Source organism: Myxocyprinus asiaticus, chromosome 28, assembly GCF_019703515.2.
Source record: "Myxocyprinus asiaticus isolate MX2 ecotype Aquarium Trade chromosome 28, UBuf_Myxa_2, whole genome shotgun sequence".
NCBI lineage: Eukaryota > Metazoa > Chordata > Actinopteri > Cypriniformes > Catostomidae > Myxocyprinus > Myxocyprinus asiaticus.
This window is the reverse complement of record NC_059371.1, coordinates 45,714,493-45,736,941: the sequence shown is the minus strand read 5'-3', so window position 1 is coordinate 45,736,941 and position 22,449 is coordinate 45,714,493. Positions and strand designations below refer to the sequence as shown.

General features: G+C 43.0%; 1 protein-coding gene across 3 annotated transcripts in view; it reads left to right on the top strand.

Moving 5' to 3' along the window:
• The window catches only part of LOC127419553 (disks large homolog 4-like), a 43,787-nt gene extending 23,937 nt beyond the window's left edge, over positions 1-19,850 (top strand). Inside the window, exons 4-20 of one of the 3 annotated variants that reach the window (XM_051661053.1) lie at positions 2,453-2,503; positions 3,197-3,321; positions 6,755-6,924; positions 7,463-7,599; positions 7,741-7,888; positions 9,908-10,019; positions 10,149-10,305; positions 10,422-10,524; positions 10,740-10,851; positions 11,126-11,302; positions 12,368-12,423; positions 12,551-12,598; positions 12,727-12,828; positions 13,004-13,176; positions 14,760-14,869; positions 17,684-17,775; positions 18,546-19,850. In XM_051661053.1, coding sequence (XP_051517013.1) covers positions 2,453-2,503; positions 3,197-3,321; positions 6,755-6,924; positions 7,463-7,599; positions 7,741-7,888; positions 9,908-10,019; positions 10,149-10,305; positions 10,422-10,524; positions 10,740-10,851; positions 11,126-11,302; positions 12,368-12,423; positions 12,551-12,598; positions 12,727-12,828; positions 13,004-13,176; positions 14,760-14,869; positions 17,684-17,775; positions 18,546-18,652 — 1,980 coding nt within the window. In that variant the 3' untranslated portion in view covers positions 18,653-19,850. Of the gene's footprint in view, positions 1-2,452; positions 2,504-2,534; positions 3,322-6,754; positions 6,925-7,462; positions 7,600-7,740; positions 7,889-9,907; positions 10,020-10,148; positions 10,306-10,421; positions 10,525-10,739; positions 10,852-11,125; positions 11,303-12,367; positions 12,424-12,550; positions 12,599-12,726; positions 12,829-13,003; positions 13,177-14,756; positions 14,870-17,683; positions 17,776-18,545 lie in introns of those variants that run through there. The other 2 variants (XM_051661051.1, XM_051661054.1) reach the window with 2 other exon arrangements.
• The last annotated feature ends 2,599 nt before the right edge of the window (positions 19,851-22,449 follow it).

The following is a 22,449-nucleotide window of genomic DNA, read 5'->3' as shown; positions in this document are numbered from 1 at the left end:
GCCCACCAGGGAAGGAGTGGCTGTCATCTGCCAGGGGGCAGAGGAGTGGCTGCCGGGTGCTGAAGGAACCGCTGCCATCCGCCAAGGGACTGAGGAGTCGCTGCCGGGAGCTGGAGGAACCGCTGCTGTCCGCCAGGAAGTGGAGGAGATGTAGCCATACACCAAGGGACTGAGGAGTCGCTGCCAGGAGCTGGAGGAACCGCTGCTGTCCGCCAGGAAGTGGAGGAGCGGCTGTCGTCTGCCAGGGGGCGGAGGAGTGGCTGAGGACCAGCGAGCGAGTTTTTCTCTCTCTCTCTCTCTCTCCCTCTCCCCCCCTCGCTCTTTTCCTCTCCCCTCTCCCTCCCCTCGTCTCTCCCAGAGCTCCAGAGAGGTGGGGAAGTCCTGCCGGCAGAAGGATGGCTGGAAGGGCAACACCTTCCCTCCAGGAAGGGAGGGGAGTTCATCAAGCTGGAGGTTTCCCCAGCCTAAATCAGGCGGTGGAGGAGTGTGACAAGGAGGAGAGCGTGGCCGGGCCGTGAGGACACACGCCCGGCGCTGAATTGTCCTTATCAGCGGGGTGGGGATAAAGACGTGTCGGAGGCACCAGTTCGAGAGAGAGAGAGACACACAGCCACTGTGTGTGTGTCTGTGCGTTTATGTTTACGTTGACTTATGTCATTAAAGTTAAAGTCTGTTTTTCAGGACACTGTAATTTAAAGATAATTTTGTACAAATCCAAATAACGTTACAGATCTTTATTATAAAGGGATTAAACAATGTTTTCCATGCTTGTTCAATGAACCATAAACAATTAATGAACATGCACCTGTGGAACGGTCATTAAGACACTAACAGCTTACAGACGGTAGGCAATTAAGGTCACAGTTATAAAAACTTAGGACACTAAAGAGACCTTTCTACTGACTCTGAAAAACACCAAAAGAAAGATGCCCAGGGTCCCTGCTCATCTGCGTGAACGTGCCTTAGGCATGCTGCATGGAGGCATGAGGACTGCAGATGTGGCCAGGGCAATAAACTGCAATGTCCATACTGTGAGACGCCTAAAACAGCGCTACAGGGAGACAGGAAGGACAGCTGATCGTCCTTGCAGTGGCAGACCACGTGTAACAACACCTGCACAGCATCGGTACATCTGAATATCACACCTGCGGGACAGGTACAGGATGGCAACAACAGCCCGAGTTACACCAGGAACACACAATCCCTCCATCAGTGCTCAGACTGTCCGCAATAGGCTGAGAGAGGCTGGACTGAGGGCTTGTAGGCCTGTTGTAAGGCAGGTCCTTACCAGACATCACCGGCAACAACGTCACCTATGGGCACAAACCCACCTTCACTGGACCAGACAGGACTGGCAAAAAGTGCTCTTCACTGACGAGTCGCGGTTTTGTCTCATCAGGGGTGATGGTCGGACTCGCGTTTATCGTCGAAGGAATGAGTGTTACACCGAGGCCTGTAATCTGGAGCGGGATCGATTTGGAGGTGGAGGGTCAGTCATGGTCTGGGGCGGTGAGTCACAGCATCATCAGACTGAGCTTGTTGTCATTGCAGGCAATCTTAATGCTGTGCGTTACAGGGAAGACATCCTCCTCCCTCATGTGGTACCCTTCCTGCAGGCTCATCCTGACATGACCCTCCAGCATGACAATGCCACCAGCCATACTGCTCGTTCTGTGCGTGATTTCCTGAAAGACAGTGTTCTGCCATGGCCAGCGAAGAGCCCGTATCTTTATCCCATTGAGCACGTCTGGGACCTGTTGGATTGGAGGGTGAGGGCTTGGGCCATTCCGCCCAGAAATATCCAGGAACTTGCAGGTGCCTTGGTGGAAGAGTGGGGTAACATCTCACAGCAAGAACTGGCGAATCTGGTGCAGTCCATGAGGAGGAGATGCACTGCAGTACTTAATGCAGCTGATGGCCACACCAGATACTGACTGTTACTTTTGATTTTGACCCCTCCTTTGTTCAGGGACACATTATTCCATTTCTGTTTGTCACATGTCTGTGAAACTTGTTCAGTTTATGTCTTAGTTGTTGAATCTTTTTATGTTCATACAAATATTTACACATGTTAAGTTTGCTGAAAATAAAAGCAGCTGAAAGTGAGAGGACGTTTCTTTTTTTGCTGCGTTTATATATATATATATATATTATTTTTTTAAATAAAAAGACTGTTCTGACTTGGGTTGCTATGTTTTGTTTACTGATAATGCAATGATTTTGTTTAGGATACTTGGTTTGGAAAGTTACATACGGTATTTCAGGAAGTATGAGGTGTTTGCTGTGTATGTGCTGTGGTTTATGGGTGGACTGTGGAATCTCTATAAGAGCTTTAAGCACTTATGACTCTTGTGTATTAATGACAGAAATCCATGAAGACATCAGTAAAAGATGGTTATTAATGTATGGTTTTGTTTTCTCAGTGAAGAGTAAATCTCTCTTTCTCTCTCAGATGAACGGCATGGATGGAGACGTTGAATATGAGGAAATTACACTTGAGAGGGTTTGAATTTTCTCTTCTTTTGACTTCTGTATTTTCCTTTAAGAAATAGTTCAGAAATGTTAATTCTCTCATCATTTACTCCCCCTTATGCAGTCTCAAACTCTACTCCTGTGGAACACAGAGATATTTTGATGGAGATATGATGTTTTATGTCCATACAATGCAAGTCAATGGGGTCCAAAACTTCCAATCTCCAAAGAGAACATAAAGGTAATTAATATGACTCCAGTGGTTTAATCCATGTCTCCTGAAGCGTGTTCAGCACTCTGCACATGCGTCAAGCATGAGGAAGTCTAATCGAGCTTTAAATTATGATCATGCCTAGGAGATTCCTGACTTCAAGATTTATAGTGAAAAAGGAGTTACATTTTGGTCCATTTCTCACTCAAAATCGATCTTGTCGCACCAGAAGACTTGTATTAAACCACTGGATTTCTTTTATGCTGCCTTGATGTGCTTTTTGGAGCTTCAAAGTTTGGACCCCATTGACTTGCATTGTATGAAAATAAACACATCATACAGCCTTAAAAAAAATCACTTTTGTGTTCCACAGAAGAGAGTAAGTCATATGAGTTTGAGACGGAATAAGGGTGAGTAAATAATGAGAGAATTATGGGTTAACTATTCCTTTCAGTGTTGGCATTTCTGTGTGAACATCGGTGTGTGTGTGTGTGTGTGTGTGTGTGTGTTCAGGGTAACTCTGGTCTGGGCTTCAGTATAGCTGGTGGGATGGATAACCCTCAAATAGGAGATGATCCCAGTATCTTCATCACGAAGATCATACCAGGAGGAGCAGCAGCACAGGACGGCAGACTGAGGTCACACACACACACTCACACACTCACACACACATGTTGGTGCAGCTATCATTATGAGGACTCTCCATAGACATAATGATTTTTATACTGTATGAACTATAGATTCTATCCCCTAACCCTAACCCTACCCCTAAACACACACACACACACACACACACACACACACACACACACTCACACACACCCATACACACTCACACTCACACACACATGTTGGTGCAGCTATCATTATGAGGACTCTCCATAGACATAATGATTTTTATACTGTATGAACTATAGATTCTATCCCCTAACCCTAACCCTAACCCTAAACACACACACACACACACACACACACACACACACACTCACACACACATGTTGGTGCAGTTATCATTATGAGGACTCTCCATAGACATAATGATTTTTATACTGTATGAACTATAGATTCTATCCCCTAACCCTAACCCTACCCCTAAACACACACACACACACACACACACACACACACACACACACACTCACACACACCCATACACACTCACACTCACACACACATGTTGGTGCAGCTATCATTATGAGGACTCTCCATAGACATAATGATTTTTATACTGTATGAACTATAGATTCTATCCCCTAACCCTACCCCTAAACCTAACCCTCACACACACACACACACACACACACACACACACACATGTTGGTGCAGCTATCATTATGAGGACTCTCCATAGACATAATGATTTTTATACTGTATGAACTATAGATTCTATCCCCTAACCCTAACCCTACCCCTAAACACACACACACACACACACACACACACACACACTCACACACACATGTTGGTGCAGCTATCATTATGAGGACTCTCCATAGACATAATGATTTTTATACTGTATGAACTATAGATTCTATCCCCTAACCCTAACCCTACCCCTAAACACACACACACACACACACACACACACACACACACTCACACACATGTTGGTGCAGCTATCATTATGAGGACTCTCCATAGACATAATGATTTTTATACTGTACAAACTATAGATTCTATCCCCTAACCCTAACCCTACCCCTAAACACACACACACACACACACACACACACACACACACACACACACACTCACACACACCCATACACACTCACACTCACACACACATGTTGGTGCAGCTATCATTATGAGGACTCTCCATAGACATAATGATTTTTATACTGTATGAACTATAGATTCTATCCCCTAACCCTAACCCTACCCCTAAACACACACACACACACACACACACACACACACACATGTTGGTGCAGCTATCATTATGAGGACTCTCCATAGACATAATGATTTTTATATTGTATGAACTATAGATTCTATCCCCTAACCCTAACCCTACCCCTAAACACACTCACACACACACTCACACACACACACACACACACACACTCACTCACACATGTTGGTGCAGCTATCATTATGAGGACTCTCCATAGACATAATGATTTTTATATTGTATGAACTATAGATTCTATCCCCTAACCCTAACCCTACCCCTAAACACACTCACACACACACACACACACACTCTCACACACTCTCACACACACACACACGCACACTGCAGTGATGCACATGTTCTCTAAGTCTGGGATTTTCAAACTGGGGTCCGGGGACTCCCTGGGGGCCACAAGGAGTCTGTGGAAAATTTCAGAGAAAGGAAAATGTGTTCATAAATGTAATATATATACAATATATACACACACACACACACAAAGTACTAGTTCTTTGGTGTGCCGTATGTGTTTGTGTAGAAAGTGTTTCCTCTTGCAGTGTTCATGTGTGTTTGGGCTTGATGATATACTGTAGCAACATTATTATATTGATATTTTTCAGCTTTTAGACAATAATCAATAAATATTCAGCTCTGGAAAGAATGAAGAGACCACTGCAAAATGATCAGTTTCTCTGGATTTATTATTTATAGGTGTGTGTTTGAGTAAAATGAACATGTTTGTTTTATTCTATAAAGTACTGACAACATTTCTCCCAAATTCAAATAAAAATAATGTCATTTACAGCATTTATGTGCAGAAAATGACAACTGGTCAAAATAACACAAAAGATGCAGTGTTTTCAGACCTCGAATAATGCAAAGAAAACAAGTTCATATTCATTATTAAACAACAATATTAATGTTTTAACTTAAGAGTTCAGAAATCAATATTTGCTGGAATAATCCTGATTTTCAATCACAGCTTTCATGTGTCTTGGCATGATCTCTGCCAGTCTCTCACATTGCTGTTGGGTGACATTATGCCACTCCTTTATGCCACTCCTGGCGCAAAAAATCAAGCATCTCGGCTTTGTTTGATGGCTTGTGGCCATCCATCTTCCTCTTGATCACATTCCAGAGGTTTTCAATGGGGTTCAGGTCTGGAGATTGGGCTGGCCATGACAGGGTCTTGATCCGGTGCTCCTCCATCCACACCTTGATTGACCTGTCTGTGTGGCATGGAGCATTGTCCTGCTGGAAAAACCAATCCTCAGAGTTGGGGAACATTGTCAGGGCAGAAGGAAGCAAGTTTTCTTCCAGGATAACCTTGTATGTGGCTTGATGCATGCATCCTTCACAAAGACGAATCTGCCGATTCCAGCCTTGCTGAAGCACCCCCAGATCATCATCGATCCTCCACCAAATTTCACAGTGGGTGCGAGACACTGTGGCTTGAAGGCCTCTCCAGTTCTCCATCTAGCCATTAGATGACCAGGTGTTGGGCAAAGCTGAAGAAGATGACTTTACTCCAGTCCTCTACAGTTATATCCTTATGGCCTTCTGCACACCTCAGCCTGACTCTTCTGTGCTTCTCATTGATGAAGGGCTTTTTCCTAGCTTTGAACGACTTCAGCGCCGCCCCTAGGAGCCTGTTTCGAACCGTCCACGCCGTGCACTTCACCCCAGCTGCCGTTTGCCATCATCCTATGGTTGAGTGACATTCGAATGAGTTGGCGGTCATCCCGGTCATTGGAGAGTCATTTTCGCCCATTGCCGGTCTGTAGCTTTGTTGTCCCCAATTTCTGCTGCTTGACCTTGTTCTTATGAACCGTCATCTTTGAAAATGCTCATGGAAGCAACCTGACGCTCACTGCCAGTAAAGCCAGAATTCTTTCCCTCACTGAATACTTTTCAACTCTTCTGGCATGGTCAATAGTTATTTTTAGCCATTTAGTGATTTTATAATAAATATTTCCATTGAACATGTATTGGATCTGTTAAACACATGGCAGGACAAGATTTAAAAGAGGCACAATGAAAAATAAATAAAGTACTATAAATAATAGCATCTGTAGTCTTTATACATAAGTGTATAGTGAGCTGTATATATTTTAGGAGGGGGTTTCTCGTAAGGTGATCGTCATGTTTGGGAACATTCTCTTGTCTTTGTGTTTCAGGGTGAACGACTGCATTCTCTTCGTAAATGATGCTGACGTGAGAGAAGTCACTCATAGTTTTGCGGTAGAGGCGCTGAAGGAGGCAGGGCCTATTGTACGACTCTACGTGCTGCGACACAAACCGTCTGCCGAAAAAATCACAGACATTAAACTCATCAAAGGCCCGAAAGGTGTGTGTCAACAAAACATGTCCAGATCACAGTTCACACCGAAATCTAAAGACTAAACTGTTGCATAAAGAAACTCATCTCTATTTTGTAGGACGATTCAGAATTCTTAACATTTTGTTCAATTTAAGCACATTTTTTTTCCAAATTCTCATTATTGTAATGCAGAAAATCTCATTCTGTTTATTGTAATCATCCAGATCTTTTTCTGTGTTTTCACATGTTCCTCGACGGTTTTTCTTATTACTGTAATACACTGATTTTTATTTAAATCAGCATACGTTTAATGCAGCCATGTGCATACCATGATTTATATTAAAAATGAATACTAATTACCATATCACTATTTGTATTACATTATTATGGTATTGAGAATGGGGGTCCAGGATTAATTTGTCATGAAAATAATGTCATAATGCAAAAAAAATCTTCATGGTCTTAAAGTGGGCCTCATTTTTTATGCATAATAAAATTGCTTATTTATTTAATTGTATATGCATCAAGTTCAGCAGCTCTGATTGGCTGTGCTGGTGTGTTGCAGGTTTGGGCTTCAGTATTGCGGGCGGTGTGGGTAACCAGCACGTCCCGGGCGATAACAGCATCTACGTCACTAAGATCATTGAAGGCGGAGCTGCACATAAAGACGGACGGCTGCAGATAGGAGACAAAATTCTTGCTGTGAGTTCTGAACGCACATACTGATCCAGGAACAAATGTTCATGTTCTGCTGAACCGGCAGAACTCTGTGTCCTGACGTATGTCTTCAGATTTAGCCCTAATAATAATGACACGTGTGTGTGTGTGTGTGTGTGTGTGTAGGTAAATAATATGTATTTAGAGGAGGTGATGCATGAAGACGCTGTAGCAGCACTGAAGAACACAGGAGAGATTGTTTATCTGAGAGTGGCCAAAACTCTGTATCATCCTCAGCATCAAGATATCTACAATCCACCTGACATCACCAGCTGTGAGTACACACATGTACACGTTTAGTTATTTACCAAACGCTTTCATCCAAAGCGACTTACAAATGCGGAACCCGTTTAAAATACTTTTCAATAGTGAAATCTGACACTGAACGCTGCTGAAAAGGGGCATTTATCTGCGACGTGCTCGCCTTGGATTATAATCATTGTACGTTAAATATAGAACATGACATGCATTCACTGAATCAACGGTAGCGAATACAGGTTTATTTACTGAATACAATTGAATGAATAGTGCAGGATCAATAGCGCAACCCTAATAGCCTGTTCTAAACGAAATTCACCAAGTAAAAGTTACTTAACATATTAAAACAGTCAGGACATTGCTGAAAATAGTTAACAAGTAAGCCAAGTCTACGAGACAATTAAATGTGCATATTTCACAATGTGCATTAGACATTGATCTAATACAACCGCTGTTCGGTTAAGAACGTTAACCATGGGGGGTCTGGGTATCTCAGCGAGTATTGGCGCTGACTATCACCCCTGAAGTTGTGAGTTCGAATCCAGGGTGTGCTGAGTGACTCCAGCCAGGTCTCCTAAGCAACCAAATTGGCCTGGTTGCTAGGGAGGGTAGAGTCACATGGGGTAACCTCCTCGTGGTCGTGATTAGTGGTTCTCGCTCTCAATGGGGCGTGTGGTAAGTTGTGTGTGGATCGCGGAGAGTAGCATGAGCCTCCACATGCTGTGAGTCTCCGGTGTCATGCACAAAGAGTCACGTGATAAGATGTGTGGACTGACGGTTTTGATTTTCTCCCCTTTTCTCCCCAATTTGGAATGCCCAATTCCCAATGCGCTCTAAGTCCTCATGGTGGCGTAGTGACTCGCCTCAATCTGGGTGGCGGAGGACGAATCTCAGTTGCCTCCGCGTCTGAGACCGTCAATCCGCACATCTTATCACGTGGCTTATTGAGCGCGTTACCATGGAGACGTAGCATGTATGGAGGCTTCGTGCTATTCTCCGCGGCATCCACGCTCAACTCACCACACGCCCCACCGAGAGCGAGAACCACATTATAGCGACCACGAGGAGGTTACCCCATGTGACTCCACCCTCCCTAGCAACCGGGCCAATTTGGTTGCTTAGGAGACCTGGCTGGAGTCACTCAGCACGCCCTGGATTCAAACTCACGACTCCAGGTATGGTAGAAGCAGTCAGCATATTAAAAATACTGATCGACTAGTAATTCCAGTGTCGACTAGCAGCATCAGAATCGTTTAGTTGACTAGTCTCGCACATCCCTAGTTTATGTGCATTTCTTCTTATACACGTATACGTTTTTAATGCACATTTTGGAGATTTTATTCGAATCTTGGATTTTCCATCCAGCGGTTTTTTATGCAATATCCCAAAATGCACATAAAAATACGTGGATGGAAACCCAGCCACTGATAAACACAAAGTGTCTTGATTTTCATCTGTACTTCTATACTGTTTTAGCATGTCAAACCTTGTCAATTCCACATGCTTCTTTTGTCATATGTTTTGCTTGAAAAGTGTGCTTGTGCTGTTTCTTTCAAATGACACTTGTTTAATATTTCGTTATCTTCAAATGCAATGACTTTCAGACATTAAGGGTCCTAGTGAGCTTCCTCCAGAGGCAGCATTTTAAGGTGTAATAGGTACGTTCCTGTTCCAAAGGCTAGGTACCTTATTTATGCTGCCTCCTAAGATATAAGGTAGTATCATATGTATGCTTAACCGGGTATGCAATCCCAGAATGCACCGTGATGAGCTCGGTGGAAAAATCAATCCAAGATGGCCTATGTAGAGCGTTCCGAATCAATCACTTATGAGGCATCGTTTCAGTAAAGATGCTGCCATAGAAGACAGCTCCCTATGTAGGGAGGAGACAGCGAGGCAGCTCACTACGTTTTGGAACAGACCGTAAGTGTCACAAGTGAACAAATACTGTTCTGGGGCCAGTGTTTTTATACACACACACATTTGGTTTGTCATGTGCACTGACAGGTTTGATGTTTATCTGTGTGTTTTGTAGCGTATTCTCCTCATATGGACATGTCGGATTACCCACAAGCCCTCAGTCCCTCATCTCCACGGCGATACTCCCCCATCCCCAAAGCCCTGCTGATGGATGATGACATACCCAGGTGCTACGTATATTGATGACAGACTATCTCAGACCCTAAAAGAAAACTTTTTTACTTCATTTATGAATCATTTTGACCTCTGAGGACATGTCATGATGAGTGTTGTAACGCTGTGTTTGTGCTGGTCAGGGAGCCGAGGCGTGTGGCGATTCTCAGGGGTTCTACAGGTTTGGGCTTTAATATCGTGGGCGGTGAGGATGGTGAGGGTATCTTCATCTCGTTTATTCTAGCGGGAGGAGCAGCGGATCTGAGCGGAGAACTCAGGAAAGGAGATCAGATACTGAGCGTACGTCCAACCATACAGTATAACAATGCAACATATTATACACATACACGCCTGTGTAGCAGTGTACCGTAGTGCTCTTGTTATTGTACTGTGAACTGTTGTTGTGATGTTTGCAGGTGAACGGTGTGGATCTGCGTCATGCGACTCATGAACAGGCTGCAGTGGCGCTCAAGAACGCAGGACAGACGGTCACCATCATCGCCCAGTACAGACCAGAGGGTGAGAACATCTGCAGACATACTTGATTTCATTTCGAAATGTGCCAGAGCTCAATTCATAAAGCAGCGCATGGCATTCTCAGCACTATAGTGACATTAGTGTAAACTGTGTTCTTCAGATCTGATGTTCACACAACTGAACACAGACCAACATACTAGAACAAAGTGTCAAACAGAATGAATGAAACTCCATTGTGTGTGTGTGTGTGTGTTTAGAGTACAGCAGATTCGAGGCGAAGATTCATGACTTGCGTGAGCAGCTGATGAACAGCAGTTTAGTTTCTGCAGCAGCGTCATTACGGAGCGGAAAGAGAAGCTTCTTCATCAGGTACTGAATACACAAACACACACACACACACACACACACGTTTATATACTGAGCTAATATTTCCTCTAAACCTACACAAACCTTTCTGCATTTCTGCATTTTCATTAAAAAAAAAGTGTATGTCTACTGGTGTCATGGTTTCCTGCATTATAAGGAGAATTTGTCTCATTTTCAGAACCCCGTTTACCATTCGGAAACTTTTTGACTCTCTCAATATGAGAACTCTGTCTGTCTCTCTCCCTGTCTGTCTCTCTCCCTGTCTGTCTCTCTGCAGGGCTCTGTTTGACTATGATAAGACGTTAGACTGTGGCTTCCTCTCTCAGGCCGTGAGCTTCAGGTTTGGAGATGTGCTGCAGGTGTTTGACTGCAGTGATGAGGAATGGTGGCAGGCCGCAAAAATCTCTGCACACGGAGAACTGGAGGAGACCGGATACATTCCCAGCAAGAGGAGGTGTGTGTGTGTGTGAGTGTGAGAGTGTGTGTGTGTGTGTGTGTGTGTGTGTGTGTGTGTGTGTGTGTGTGTGTGTGTGTGTGTGTGTGTTGTGTGTGTGTGTGAGTGTGAGAGTGTGTGTGTGTGTGTGAGTGTGTGTGTGTGTGTGTGTTGTGTGTGTGAGTGTGTGTGTGTGTTGTGTGTGTGTGTGAGTGTGTATGATCGAGTGTGTGTGTATGTTGTGAGTGTGTGTGATTAAGTGTGTGAGTGTGTGTGATTGAGTGTGTGTGTGTTGTGTGTGTGTTTGTGATTGAGTGTGTGTGAGTGTGTGTGATTGAGTGTGTGTGTGTTGTGTGTGTGTGTGTGTGATTGAGTGTGTTGTGTGTGTGTGTGTATGTGTGATTGAGTGTGTGTGTGTTTGTGATTGAGTGTGTGTGTGTGTGAGTGTGTGTGATTGAGTGTGTGTGTGTTGTGTGTGTGTTTGTGATTGAGTGTGAGTGTGTGTGATTGAGTGTGTGTGTGTGTGATTGAGTGTGTGTGTGTTGTGTGTGTGTATGTGTGATTGAGTGTGTGTGTGTTTGTGATTGAGTGTGTGTGTATGTGTGATTGAGTGTGTGTGTTGTGTGTGTGTGTGACTGAGTGTGTGTGTGTGTGTGATTGAGTGTGTGTGTGTGTGTATGTGTGATTGAGTGTGTTTGTGATTGAGTGTGTGTGTGTGTGTGTGTGTGTGTGTGTGATTGAGTGTGTGTGTTGTGTGTGTGAGTGTGTGTGATTGAGTGTGTGTGTTGTGTGTGTGTGTGATTGAGTGTGTGATTGAGTGTGTGTGTGTGTGTATGTGTGATTGAGTGTGTTTTTGATTGAGTGTGTGTGTGTGTGTGTGTGTGTGTGTGATTGAGTGTGTGTGTTGTGTGTGTGAGTGTGTGTGATTGAGTGTGTGTGTGTTTGTGATTGAGTGTGTGTGTGTGTGTTGTGTGTGTGTGTGTGTGTTGTGTGTGTGTGTGTTAATACAGCTGCAGACAGTCAGTAGAATTTACAGTCATGTGAATGTCTTCATGTGTATAATAATAATGTAATGAATTGTTGTAGAGTTGAAAGGAAGGAGTGGTCCCGTATGAAGACCAGAGGCAGAGACGTCATTAGTGGTGAGTGTGTGTGTGTTTCAGAATGTGATTTATGTATCTTATCGCTGTTCATGTTGAGATTCACACTTGCCATGACTCATTGTGTGTGTGTGTGTGTGTGTGTGTGTGTGTGTGTGTGTGTGTTCAGGACGCAGTGAATACATTGTGAGCTATGAGACAGTGACACAGACTGAAGGTGAGTTTGATTTATTGTTGGTCACTTTCTCTTGCATATTGTTTTAGTTCAAATTAATTCAATTTAGAGATGAAAAGCTCCACAGGGGACAGTGTTGAATGATGGTGATGTCATTTCCTTTTCTGTAGTGCACTACACGCGTCCAGTCATCATCCTCGGGCCGAGCAAGGATCGCGTTAATGACGATCTTCTCTCCGAGTTCCCGGACAAGTTTGGCTCCTGTGTTCCGCGTAAGAGTTCACGCCGCACAATTACCACAACCAAACACGCATGCGCCACATGAGAAAAACCTCAAGAGCGTTTACATTGAAGAGGATTAAATATTTTTTAGAATCCAGGAAATAATCTTTGGCCTGTCATGTGCAAATAGAGAATTGATGTGTTTTTGCTTCCTGTGTTTGGCAGACACGACGCGGCCGAAGCGTGACTATGAGGTGGACGGACGGGATTATCACTTTGTGTCGTCACGGGAACAGATGGAGAAAGACATTCAGAGTCACAGATTCATCGAGGCTGGACAATATAACAGCCACCTGTACGGGACCAGCGTCCAGAGTGTGAGACAGGTCGCAGAACAGGTGAGACAGACAGACAATACAATGAGGGATGTGCGCGATCAATCAGCCTCTGATTGGTATCGGCCGATATGCACATACGATGACTTGATCGGTGGTCTCATAATTTGGTCGATCACATCAGTCACAAAAGACACGCTTTGAGACTTCTTCCCCACTGTCACGTCATTACAATTAATCAAAAATTTGATTACGGGGGGTCTGGGTAGCTCAGTGTTAAAATACGCTGATTATCACCCCTGGAGTCACGAGAGTTTGAATCCAGGGCGTGCTGAGTGACTCCAGTCAGGTCTCCTAAGCAACCAAATTGGCCCGGTTGCTAGGGAGGGTAGAGTCACATGGGGTAACCTCCTCGTGGTCGTGATTAGTGGTTCTCGCTCTCAATGGGGTGTGTGGTAAGTTGTGCGTGGATCGTGGAGAGTAGCATGAGCCTCCACATGCTGTGAGTCTCCGCGGTGTCATGCACAACGAGTCACGTGACAAGATGCGCGGATTGACGATCTCAGAAGCGGAGACAACTGAGACTTGTCCTCCAGCACCCGGATTGAGGCGAGTAACCGCGCCACCACGAGGACCTACTAAGTAGTGGGAATTGGTCATTCCAACATTGGGAGAAAAGGGGATAAAAAAACAAAACAACGCAACGGCTATGACATCATATACGAGTTTCGTAGCTGACACGTATCAGACCAAAACCAGGAAGAACAGTGTCTGACACTTTAAAATGAGTCAGATGTCTGCTGAAGATGATGAAATTGTGCTAAAAAGAGGTCACACACATGCTCTGTTAGATTAAAACCTAAATTAAGTAAACTTCTTTAAATTAAAAGGTAGAAAAACGTGTTGTGTTTACATTCATTCTTGAGGTGGAATTACATGTGGGATGCATATTGTGATAATATTGATATAAATGATATGAACACATATTGTGATAATATTGATATAAATGATATCAACACATATTGTGATCATATTGATATAAATGATATGAACACATATTGTGATCATATTGATATAAATGATATGAACACATATTGTGATAATATTGATATAAATGATATCAACACATATTGTGATAATATTGATATAAATGATATCAACACATATTGTGATCATATTGATATAAATGATATCAACACATATTGTGATCATATTGATATAAATGATATGAACACATGTTGTGATCATATTGATATAAATGATATGAACACATATTGTGATAATATTGATATAAATGATATCAACACATATTGTGATAATATTGGCCTGCTTGGTATAAGGGCTGGGTGAGGTGGCCAGAAATATTACATTGATTTACTGATGTGTAAAACAGTAATAAAGTAATTCAGCTCAACTGTTTGTTTTGGATGTGTAGTTGACATAAAGAGGTATTTAATGTAACTTGTATTAATGAACATTAATTATTGTGATTATAATAACAAGGGCAATAATCAACAATCATCTTGCAGCTTTAATTACGGTTGTGTGAGGGCCTTGTGTTGTAATTACTTTCACTTGATGAAAGAGAGACAGACAAAAAAGAGAAATTCACGAAATTTGTGCGTGTGTGTGTGTGTTTTTAGCAGGGGAAACACTGTATTCTGGATGTTTCTGCTAATGCTGTGAGGAGATTACAGGCTGCTCAACTTCACCCCATCGCCATTTTCATCAGACCCTCCTCACTGCAGAATATACTGTGAGTGTGTGTGTGTGTGTGTGTGTGTGAGTGAGATAGATAGACAGACAGATAGATAGATAGAAACAGACAGACAGACAGACAGACAGACAGACAGACAGATAGATGGATGGATAGACAGACAGACAGACAGACAGACAGACAGACAGACAGACAGACAGATAGATAGATAGATAGATAGATAGATAGATAGATAGACAGACAGATAGATAGATGATAGATAGACAGACAGAAAGATAGACAGACAGACAGATAGACACAGACAGACAGATAGATAGATAGATGATAGAACAGACAGATAGACAGACAGACAGACAGACAGAAAGATAGACAGACAGACAGATAGATGGATAGATAGATAGATGATAGAACAGACAGTTAGACAGACAGATAGATAGATAGACAGACAGACAGATAGATAGATAAGAGGTTCGTGAAGGATTGTGATATCAGTCTACTGATGTGCTCTTTATGAAACTTAATGGCCAAACAAAAGCACATTAAAATCATCACGATATTCACGATATTGGTCAATTTTATATCGTCAGCAAAATGATCTCGATTATATCGTTAATATTCGATATATCGCTCAGCCCTAGTTGTCGCCGAGCTTTTTTTAAGATTAACATTTTTACTGATTCCAAAAAGACAAAGAAAAACAAAACATATATTCAATGAATCAACGTAAGGCCTTAATTACCTCGCCAAGCTCCTCCAAGTTTATCTCAGAATCAAGAGAATTTTTTTGCTCAGTCTTCAGTTTAGGAAGATCTAATGGTTCCACAATGTTTCTAATATCTTCATCAATAGATGAAGACGTGGAACTATAAAGATCAAGATAGAATTCTTTAAAAGCATTATTAATATCAATGGCCGAGGTAAATATTTCACCACCAGCAGATTTCACTGAGGGAATGGTAGAAAAAGACTCTCTCTGCTTTATATATCTAGCCAAAAGCTTCCCTGCTTTGTCCCCCAACTCAAAGTATGACTGTCTTGCCCTGAATAACCAAAACTCCACTTCCTGTGACAAAACAGTATTATATCTGTATTTCAATCAGGTCAATTCTCTGAGGCCATCAGCTGACATACGGCGCTTCAGCTCTGCCTCGGCACTTTTAATATTTCCTTCCAACTCCATGAGTTCTCGTTCTTTGGATTTTTTGGTGAATGAGGCATACTGTATGATCCGACCCCTAAGAACCACCTTAAGTGCCTCCCAAGCCACGCCCACAGAGGATACTGAGGACCAGTTGGTCTCCATATAAACACTGATTTCAGTCTTTAACATTTGTTGGAAATCAGGATTTTGCAAAAGGGATACATATGATTTATTTTTCTCTGTATGTGGCAACACCTCTAAACTCACCAGGACATGATCTGAGACTAAGATCTTTCCAATTGAGCAATCAACAACAGATGAAATGAGGGACTTAGATATATATTTAAAAAAATCTATTCTAGAGTAAATCTTATGGACTGATGAAAAAAATGTATAGTCCCTACCAGATGGGTTCAGAAGTCTCCGAATATCTTTAAGACCAAGATTTTTACACATCCTGTGAAGTGTCAGTGTTGCTCTAGGGGGCTTACACACTTTTGCTTCACTATGATCAAGGACTGAATCCAGCAAAAGATTAAAGTCTCCTCCCAATATTATATCATGAGGGGTGCCAGCGGTTTGCAACATCCCTTCAAGATCTATAAAAAAGCCCTGATCATCAGCGTTAGGTGCGTAAATATTAGCCAAAATCAGACTTTGCCCCTGAATTTCTGCTAAAACAATAATGACTCTTCCTAATTTATCTTTAATCTGTTTGAGACATTTGAATTGTAGATGTTTACTAATAAGCATTAGCAGAATACAGTAGGCAGAATAAACACACAGAACGTGCAGATTCATTAACAAAACTGTCTCGAAGGTGTGATCCTCCACAAAACAAACTCCAGCCGCTAGGCGGAACCAACACAAAAAGAAACAAGAAAGGTGCCCAGCTTCCTCAGACAGTGAAGTGTATGTACAGTGAGTCGAGCTCACTTGGGGGCAACATGAAAATCACCAAATGGTTTACTCACTCCAATGTTTTTATGAAGGACAATGCTTGCTGTGGGCATGTAAATATTTTGTGGCCATCCTTAGTATCTATTCTCAGTTTGGCCGGGAACATCAGTGCAAAAGCGATCTTCCGTTGATGTAAGAGTTTCTTGCATTCCTTGAATCGATCACGTTTCTCTCTTGTCGAATTCGCAAAGTCTGGGAACAAGAAAATGCTGTGATTCTTCCAAGAAAGCCTTCCTTTACTCCTCGCCTCGCGTATCACAAGATCTTTATCAGATGATCTCAGAAATTTAGCCAGAATTGATCGGGGCCTGTCTCCTTCAGTGGATCTGTGAGCCGGGACCCTGTGAGCTCGCTCGATTTCCAGTCTATGCCCTGTTATGTCCAGCAGACTCAGGAAGAGCTGAATATATTTAAGAAAAATAATTAAAAACTAGGAAAGTGCAAAGAGCTCGCCGTTCACACGTCTGACCCTCGCATGGCACCACATGACTTCGTCGCTGAGCTTTTAAAGTGTCAGCTAATGATTGTGTTGTTCTTTCCAAAGAACAAATAAATGCATTATGACAGGAAATACGTTTATATAGAGTCAAATTTGACTACTTTTAAAATCTGACGGGATTAACTATGAAAAATGAGATTAATCGCAATTAAAGATTTTAACTACTGACAGCCGTAATATATATATATATATAACTGTACTGTACATGAGTGCATTTGTGTGTGACAGGAGTGTTTGTTGGTGTTGATTACAGAGATATAAGCAAACGTTTGACTGAAGAACAGGCGAGAAGAGCTTTAGACAGAGCCATCAAACTGGAGCAAGACTTCATCGAGTGTTTCTCAGGTAAAATCTCCTTATGCTGTGAGTCTTATTTAGTTATTTCTCCATTTGAGCTGAAAGAGCTGAACACCGGTGATAGTTTTACTAGCAGGTTAAACACCTTCCTCAAACACATACTCTATACTGTATTTATATATTATTACATCTGCACAGATAATGAAGCCAAAGAACATGAACGTGTTACTTGTGTTGTGAATAAGATGTTGCTATATCAGTACGTGAAATTAATGACAGAAAATGAAGGCTAATAGTTCAGAATATTAAATGCAGCTTATATAAATCGATACATGTTTATATTTAGTTTAGGTTTAGACTGTTACAGTGAAACACTTTTGTAATTCTGCACATTAATAAATATGACCACTTTATTGATCAAATGCCATTTTAAAATGGGAAAATTGACTGAACTCAGTGAATATGACATGACATAAATGATGACTAAAATGAAAACAAGACTGGTTCATGTTAAGTTTGTGTGACGGGATCACACGCTTTTAGTGCACAAGCATTCATGTGTGTGTAATTGTGTCGAGTCTGGCCTCTCTTTTTACTACTGTACCTTTAAGACTTCTACATGCCAGTGACCTTTTGATACGATTGGCTAACCTCTTCATGTGATGTCATAATGAGCTTTAATAAATGCCCATCATCCAGTACGAGCACATGACACAAGTTTAGTCCTGCATTCTGATTCCAGAGAGGTTCTTGTGGTGTATTCAGAATCTATCAAATGGTTCATAACACTGGAAATGTTCAAATGTGTGTGCGTGTAGCGATCGTGGAGGGCGACAGCTTCGAGGAGATCTTCCATCATGTGAAGTCTGTGATCAAGGAACAGTCTGGACCGTATATCTGGATACCAGCAAGAGAGAGACTGTAAAAACACACATACACAACTGAAGACTCCCATCAGGAACACAGGAGAGATGTGTGATGAGAGAACATGCCCAGCTCATATTTCAACACAAAATCACAAGAGAAAAAATAAGAAATCATAACTTCCATGAAGATAACTCGGGAGCAAAAATGTGCTGAAAATAAAGGCAAAATATAATTTGTTCTTTCTTTCTTGTGATTTTGTGGTGAAATGTGAGCTGGACATGTTCTTGACAGGTTTCATGAGATTCACCCTTTGAAATTTCATGGAAATCATCAGGACTTTGTCTATTGCGTGTGTGTGTGTGTGTGTGTGTGTGTGTGTGTGTGTGTGTACATGAGCCATTGCTACTGACAACGACGACGATGATGATAATGATGGTGTTTACAGGGGTGTTTCCATGGTGACTGTGAGCTCATTGAGTGCAACACAATGTCAGAGGCAATATAGACATGAGCACTGAGCACTTTACTAACACACACACACACATCTCATTCACACAGGAAACACTGATGTGTGTGTGTCTCATTGTGATGTGTCTCTATAGGGCTACTATTTACATATAATAAACTAACTGCACAGGGAGAGAAATGTGTGTGTGTATGAGTGTGTGTGTGTCTGTGTGTGTGAGTGAGTGAGTGTGTGTGCGAGTGTGTGTGATGTGTGTGTGAGTGATGTGTGTGAGTGATCTGAAAGCATTAGATTCATACTCTTAGTGACAGATATTTTATGATTTATATGTGTGTGTGCTTGTGTGTGTGAGAGATATACTGTTGATGATTATCATTATTATAAATATATACATATATTGAAATATACCGCAGCTGTACATAGAGATTTAGATGATATGAACCAATGTGGCTTTAAACACATGATCACTGCACTTCTCTGAGCCAAAACGACCCACAATCCACCTCTCTGCCCATATGAACATACACGACACACGTCTGTCATCCCTGCCAATACGCCGCTCTCATTCTCAAACATTAAACCAGAGTGATTTTCTGCTTTAGTTTGTGTGAATATGATGTTTCTGTTCAGTTTGTCATTGGCTCACGACTCTTACAGATGCATTTAAACTCATGGATGTGGCGAGGGAACAGTCGCTCTGTATAATATTAAATATATGGATTCATAAATATATTTCCTGTTGTAAACTAGCTCTAAAATACTGAGATGACATTAAAATGTTTTAATAATTGCACGGGCTCCTGTGTTCACAGGTGACAAAGTGGATTTATGAACTATTGTAGCTCATTATAACTCTGTGTGTTTAGTGATGCAGATGGGAACCATGGCAACAGATGCTTTGTGAAGGAAGAGCATACTAATACTGTTTCTGTAGTATGTACTGTGTGCAGTCAAGTGCACAATGCAATGCGCTTATTTGATCAGACTGACAAAAGTTGCAAAACTGTGACACTAAATTGGATTAAAAATGCAAAATAATATTTTTTTTCTCCATTGATAACTGGACTGGCTGAAGTAAACATGCAACATGATGAGGTCATGTGATTACAATGTTGCATACTGCTGTTTGAAGCATTTATCATTGCATCATGTTCTACTGACTTTTTTAAAAAGTATTCTGGATAAAGTACAGAGTAAGTAGTATATTAATCTATTCTGAACAGGGTGAAGTGACAGCAGTAATGTTATGATGTGTGCGTGTGTGTGAATGTGTGAGTGTTGTGTGTGTGTGTCTGTTTTTGTTGTATGTGTGTGAGAGAGTGAGTGTGTGTGTGTGTGTGTCAGTGAAACAGAAGTGTGTGTGTGAGTGTGTGTGAGAGAGTGAGTGAGTGTGTGTGTGTGTTTGTGAATGTGTGTCAGTGAAACAGAAGTGTATGTGTGTGTGTTTGTGAGTGTGTGTCGGTGAAACAGAAGTGTGTGGGTGTGTGTCGGTGAAACAGAAGTGTGTGGGTGTGTGTGTGAGTGAAACAGAAGTGTATGTGTGTGTGAGTGTGTGTCAGTGAAACAGAAATGTGTGTGTGAGTGTGTGTCAGTGAAACAAATGTGTGTGTGCCAGTGAAACAGAAGTGTGTGTATGTGTGTGAGTGTGTGTATGTGTGTGAGCGTGTGCGTGCAAGTGAGTGTGTCAGTGAAACGTCGTGGTTACTTTCGTAACCTCCATTCCCTGATGGAGGGAACGAGACCTTGTGTCGATGTAGTGACACTAGGGGTCACTCTTGGGAGCCCCAAACACCTCTGATCTTTTTTTAAAAGGCCAGTGAGAATTGGATAGTGGAATTTGCATGCCACTCCCCCGGACATACGGGTATAAAAGGAGCTGGTATGCAACCACTCATTCAGGTTTTGTGCTGAGGAGCCGAGATAAGGTCCCGGCCATTTCAGCAGGTAGTTCAGTGTTGTAGCAAGAGGGACACAACATCTCGTTCCCTCCATCAGGGAACGGAGGTTACGAAAGTAACCACGATGTTTCCTATCTGTCACTCACATGAAGTTGTGTCGATGTAGTGACACTAGGGGTCCCTATACAAAACACCACAACTAGCTGAACTGTGTTACGTGGACTAGCGGTGAGAGATGGGCAGACTTTTGTGTGCCTCATATCCAGCGCATCATGCTGTCACGTAACCTCCCCCAACGCTGCTCTGAGCATCGAACGGTACTTCAGGAACAAGTCGACTGCCCAACGAATATGTGGACAGGCTAGCCCAGCTGAGGCCTCTTTTCCCCCCAAAAAGAGTGGAATTTGTTAACTGACTGGGAGCCCAAAGTGTCTATGTCGGGGGGGGGTCACTCCCAAGGGGAAGACACCGTGGAGACCACACCCCGCCCAAAAGGGGGGGGGGGGGGATTTAGAATGAAAATACGTCACATGGTCTTTACCAAGCCTTGTCAGAAGTATGTCATGTGGAGAGGTCCCATGGTAGGTCCTACCCAAAGGGGGAGGAGTTTCTACAAAGCATGGAGAGCGGGGGCAGAGGGGCCCCTGCCCAAGGAAGACACAGTTTACCAACAGGAAAATGATTTAGCAGAAAATACCACATGGGGTTGCCTCCGGGGAACCAGTGCATGCGGAGCACCTATCTCAGTACAGGGCCACATTAGCGCACTTACTGAGCCGGCAGCGAGTTTCTCCGCAAACTCCACTGCAACAGAGCTAAGGAGGAATATCGTCCAGGGATCACAGTCTGTGAACACTACTGGGAGTCAAGAGCGCACGTCTTCCCCTCAAGGGAAAGGCACTATGCGCAAGCAGTACACCCGGCCAGTTGTCCTGGAACTTACCTGCTCGTGCCTGCCACTACGAGACCGGCTCAACCCGGAGATTGTAGAACCTCGTAAAGGTGTTGGGTGCTGCCCAGCCCGCTGCTCTGCAGATGTCTGCCAAAGAGGTGCCACTGGCCAGGGCCCAGGAGGCTGCCACACTCCTGGTAGAGTGGGCTCGTAACCCCACAGAGGGTTGCACATCCTGAGCCTGATATGCCATCGTGATGGCATCAGTGACCCAGTGGGTGATCCTCTGTTTGCAGACAGCACTGTCCACCAAAGCAGACAAAGAGCTGCTCGGAGCTTCTAAAGCTCTGCGTGTGATCCAAATAGATGCGTAAAGCTCGCACCGGACACAGCAACGCCAAGGCTGGGTCTGCCTCCTCCTGGGGCAGTGCTTGCATGTTTACCACCTGATCCCTAAAAGGAAGCCTGGTCGGGGTCTCAGGATCACGTGAGAGTAACCCGGACCAATCTCCAGGCACGATTTGCTGACAGAGAACGCTTGCAGGTCCCCTACCCTCTTGATAAAAGTGAGCGCAGTCAGGAGAGCAGTCTTCAAAGAG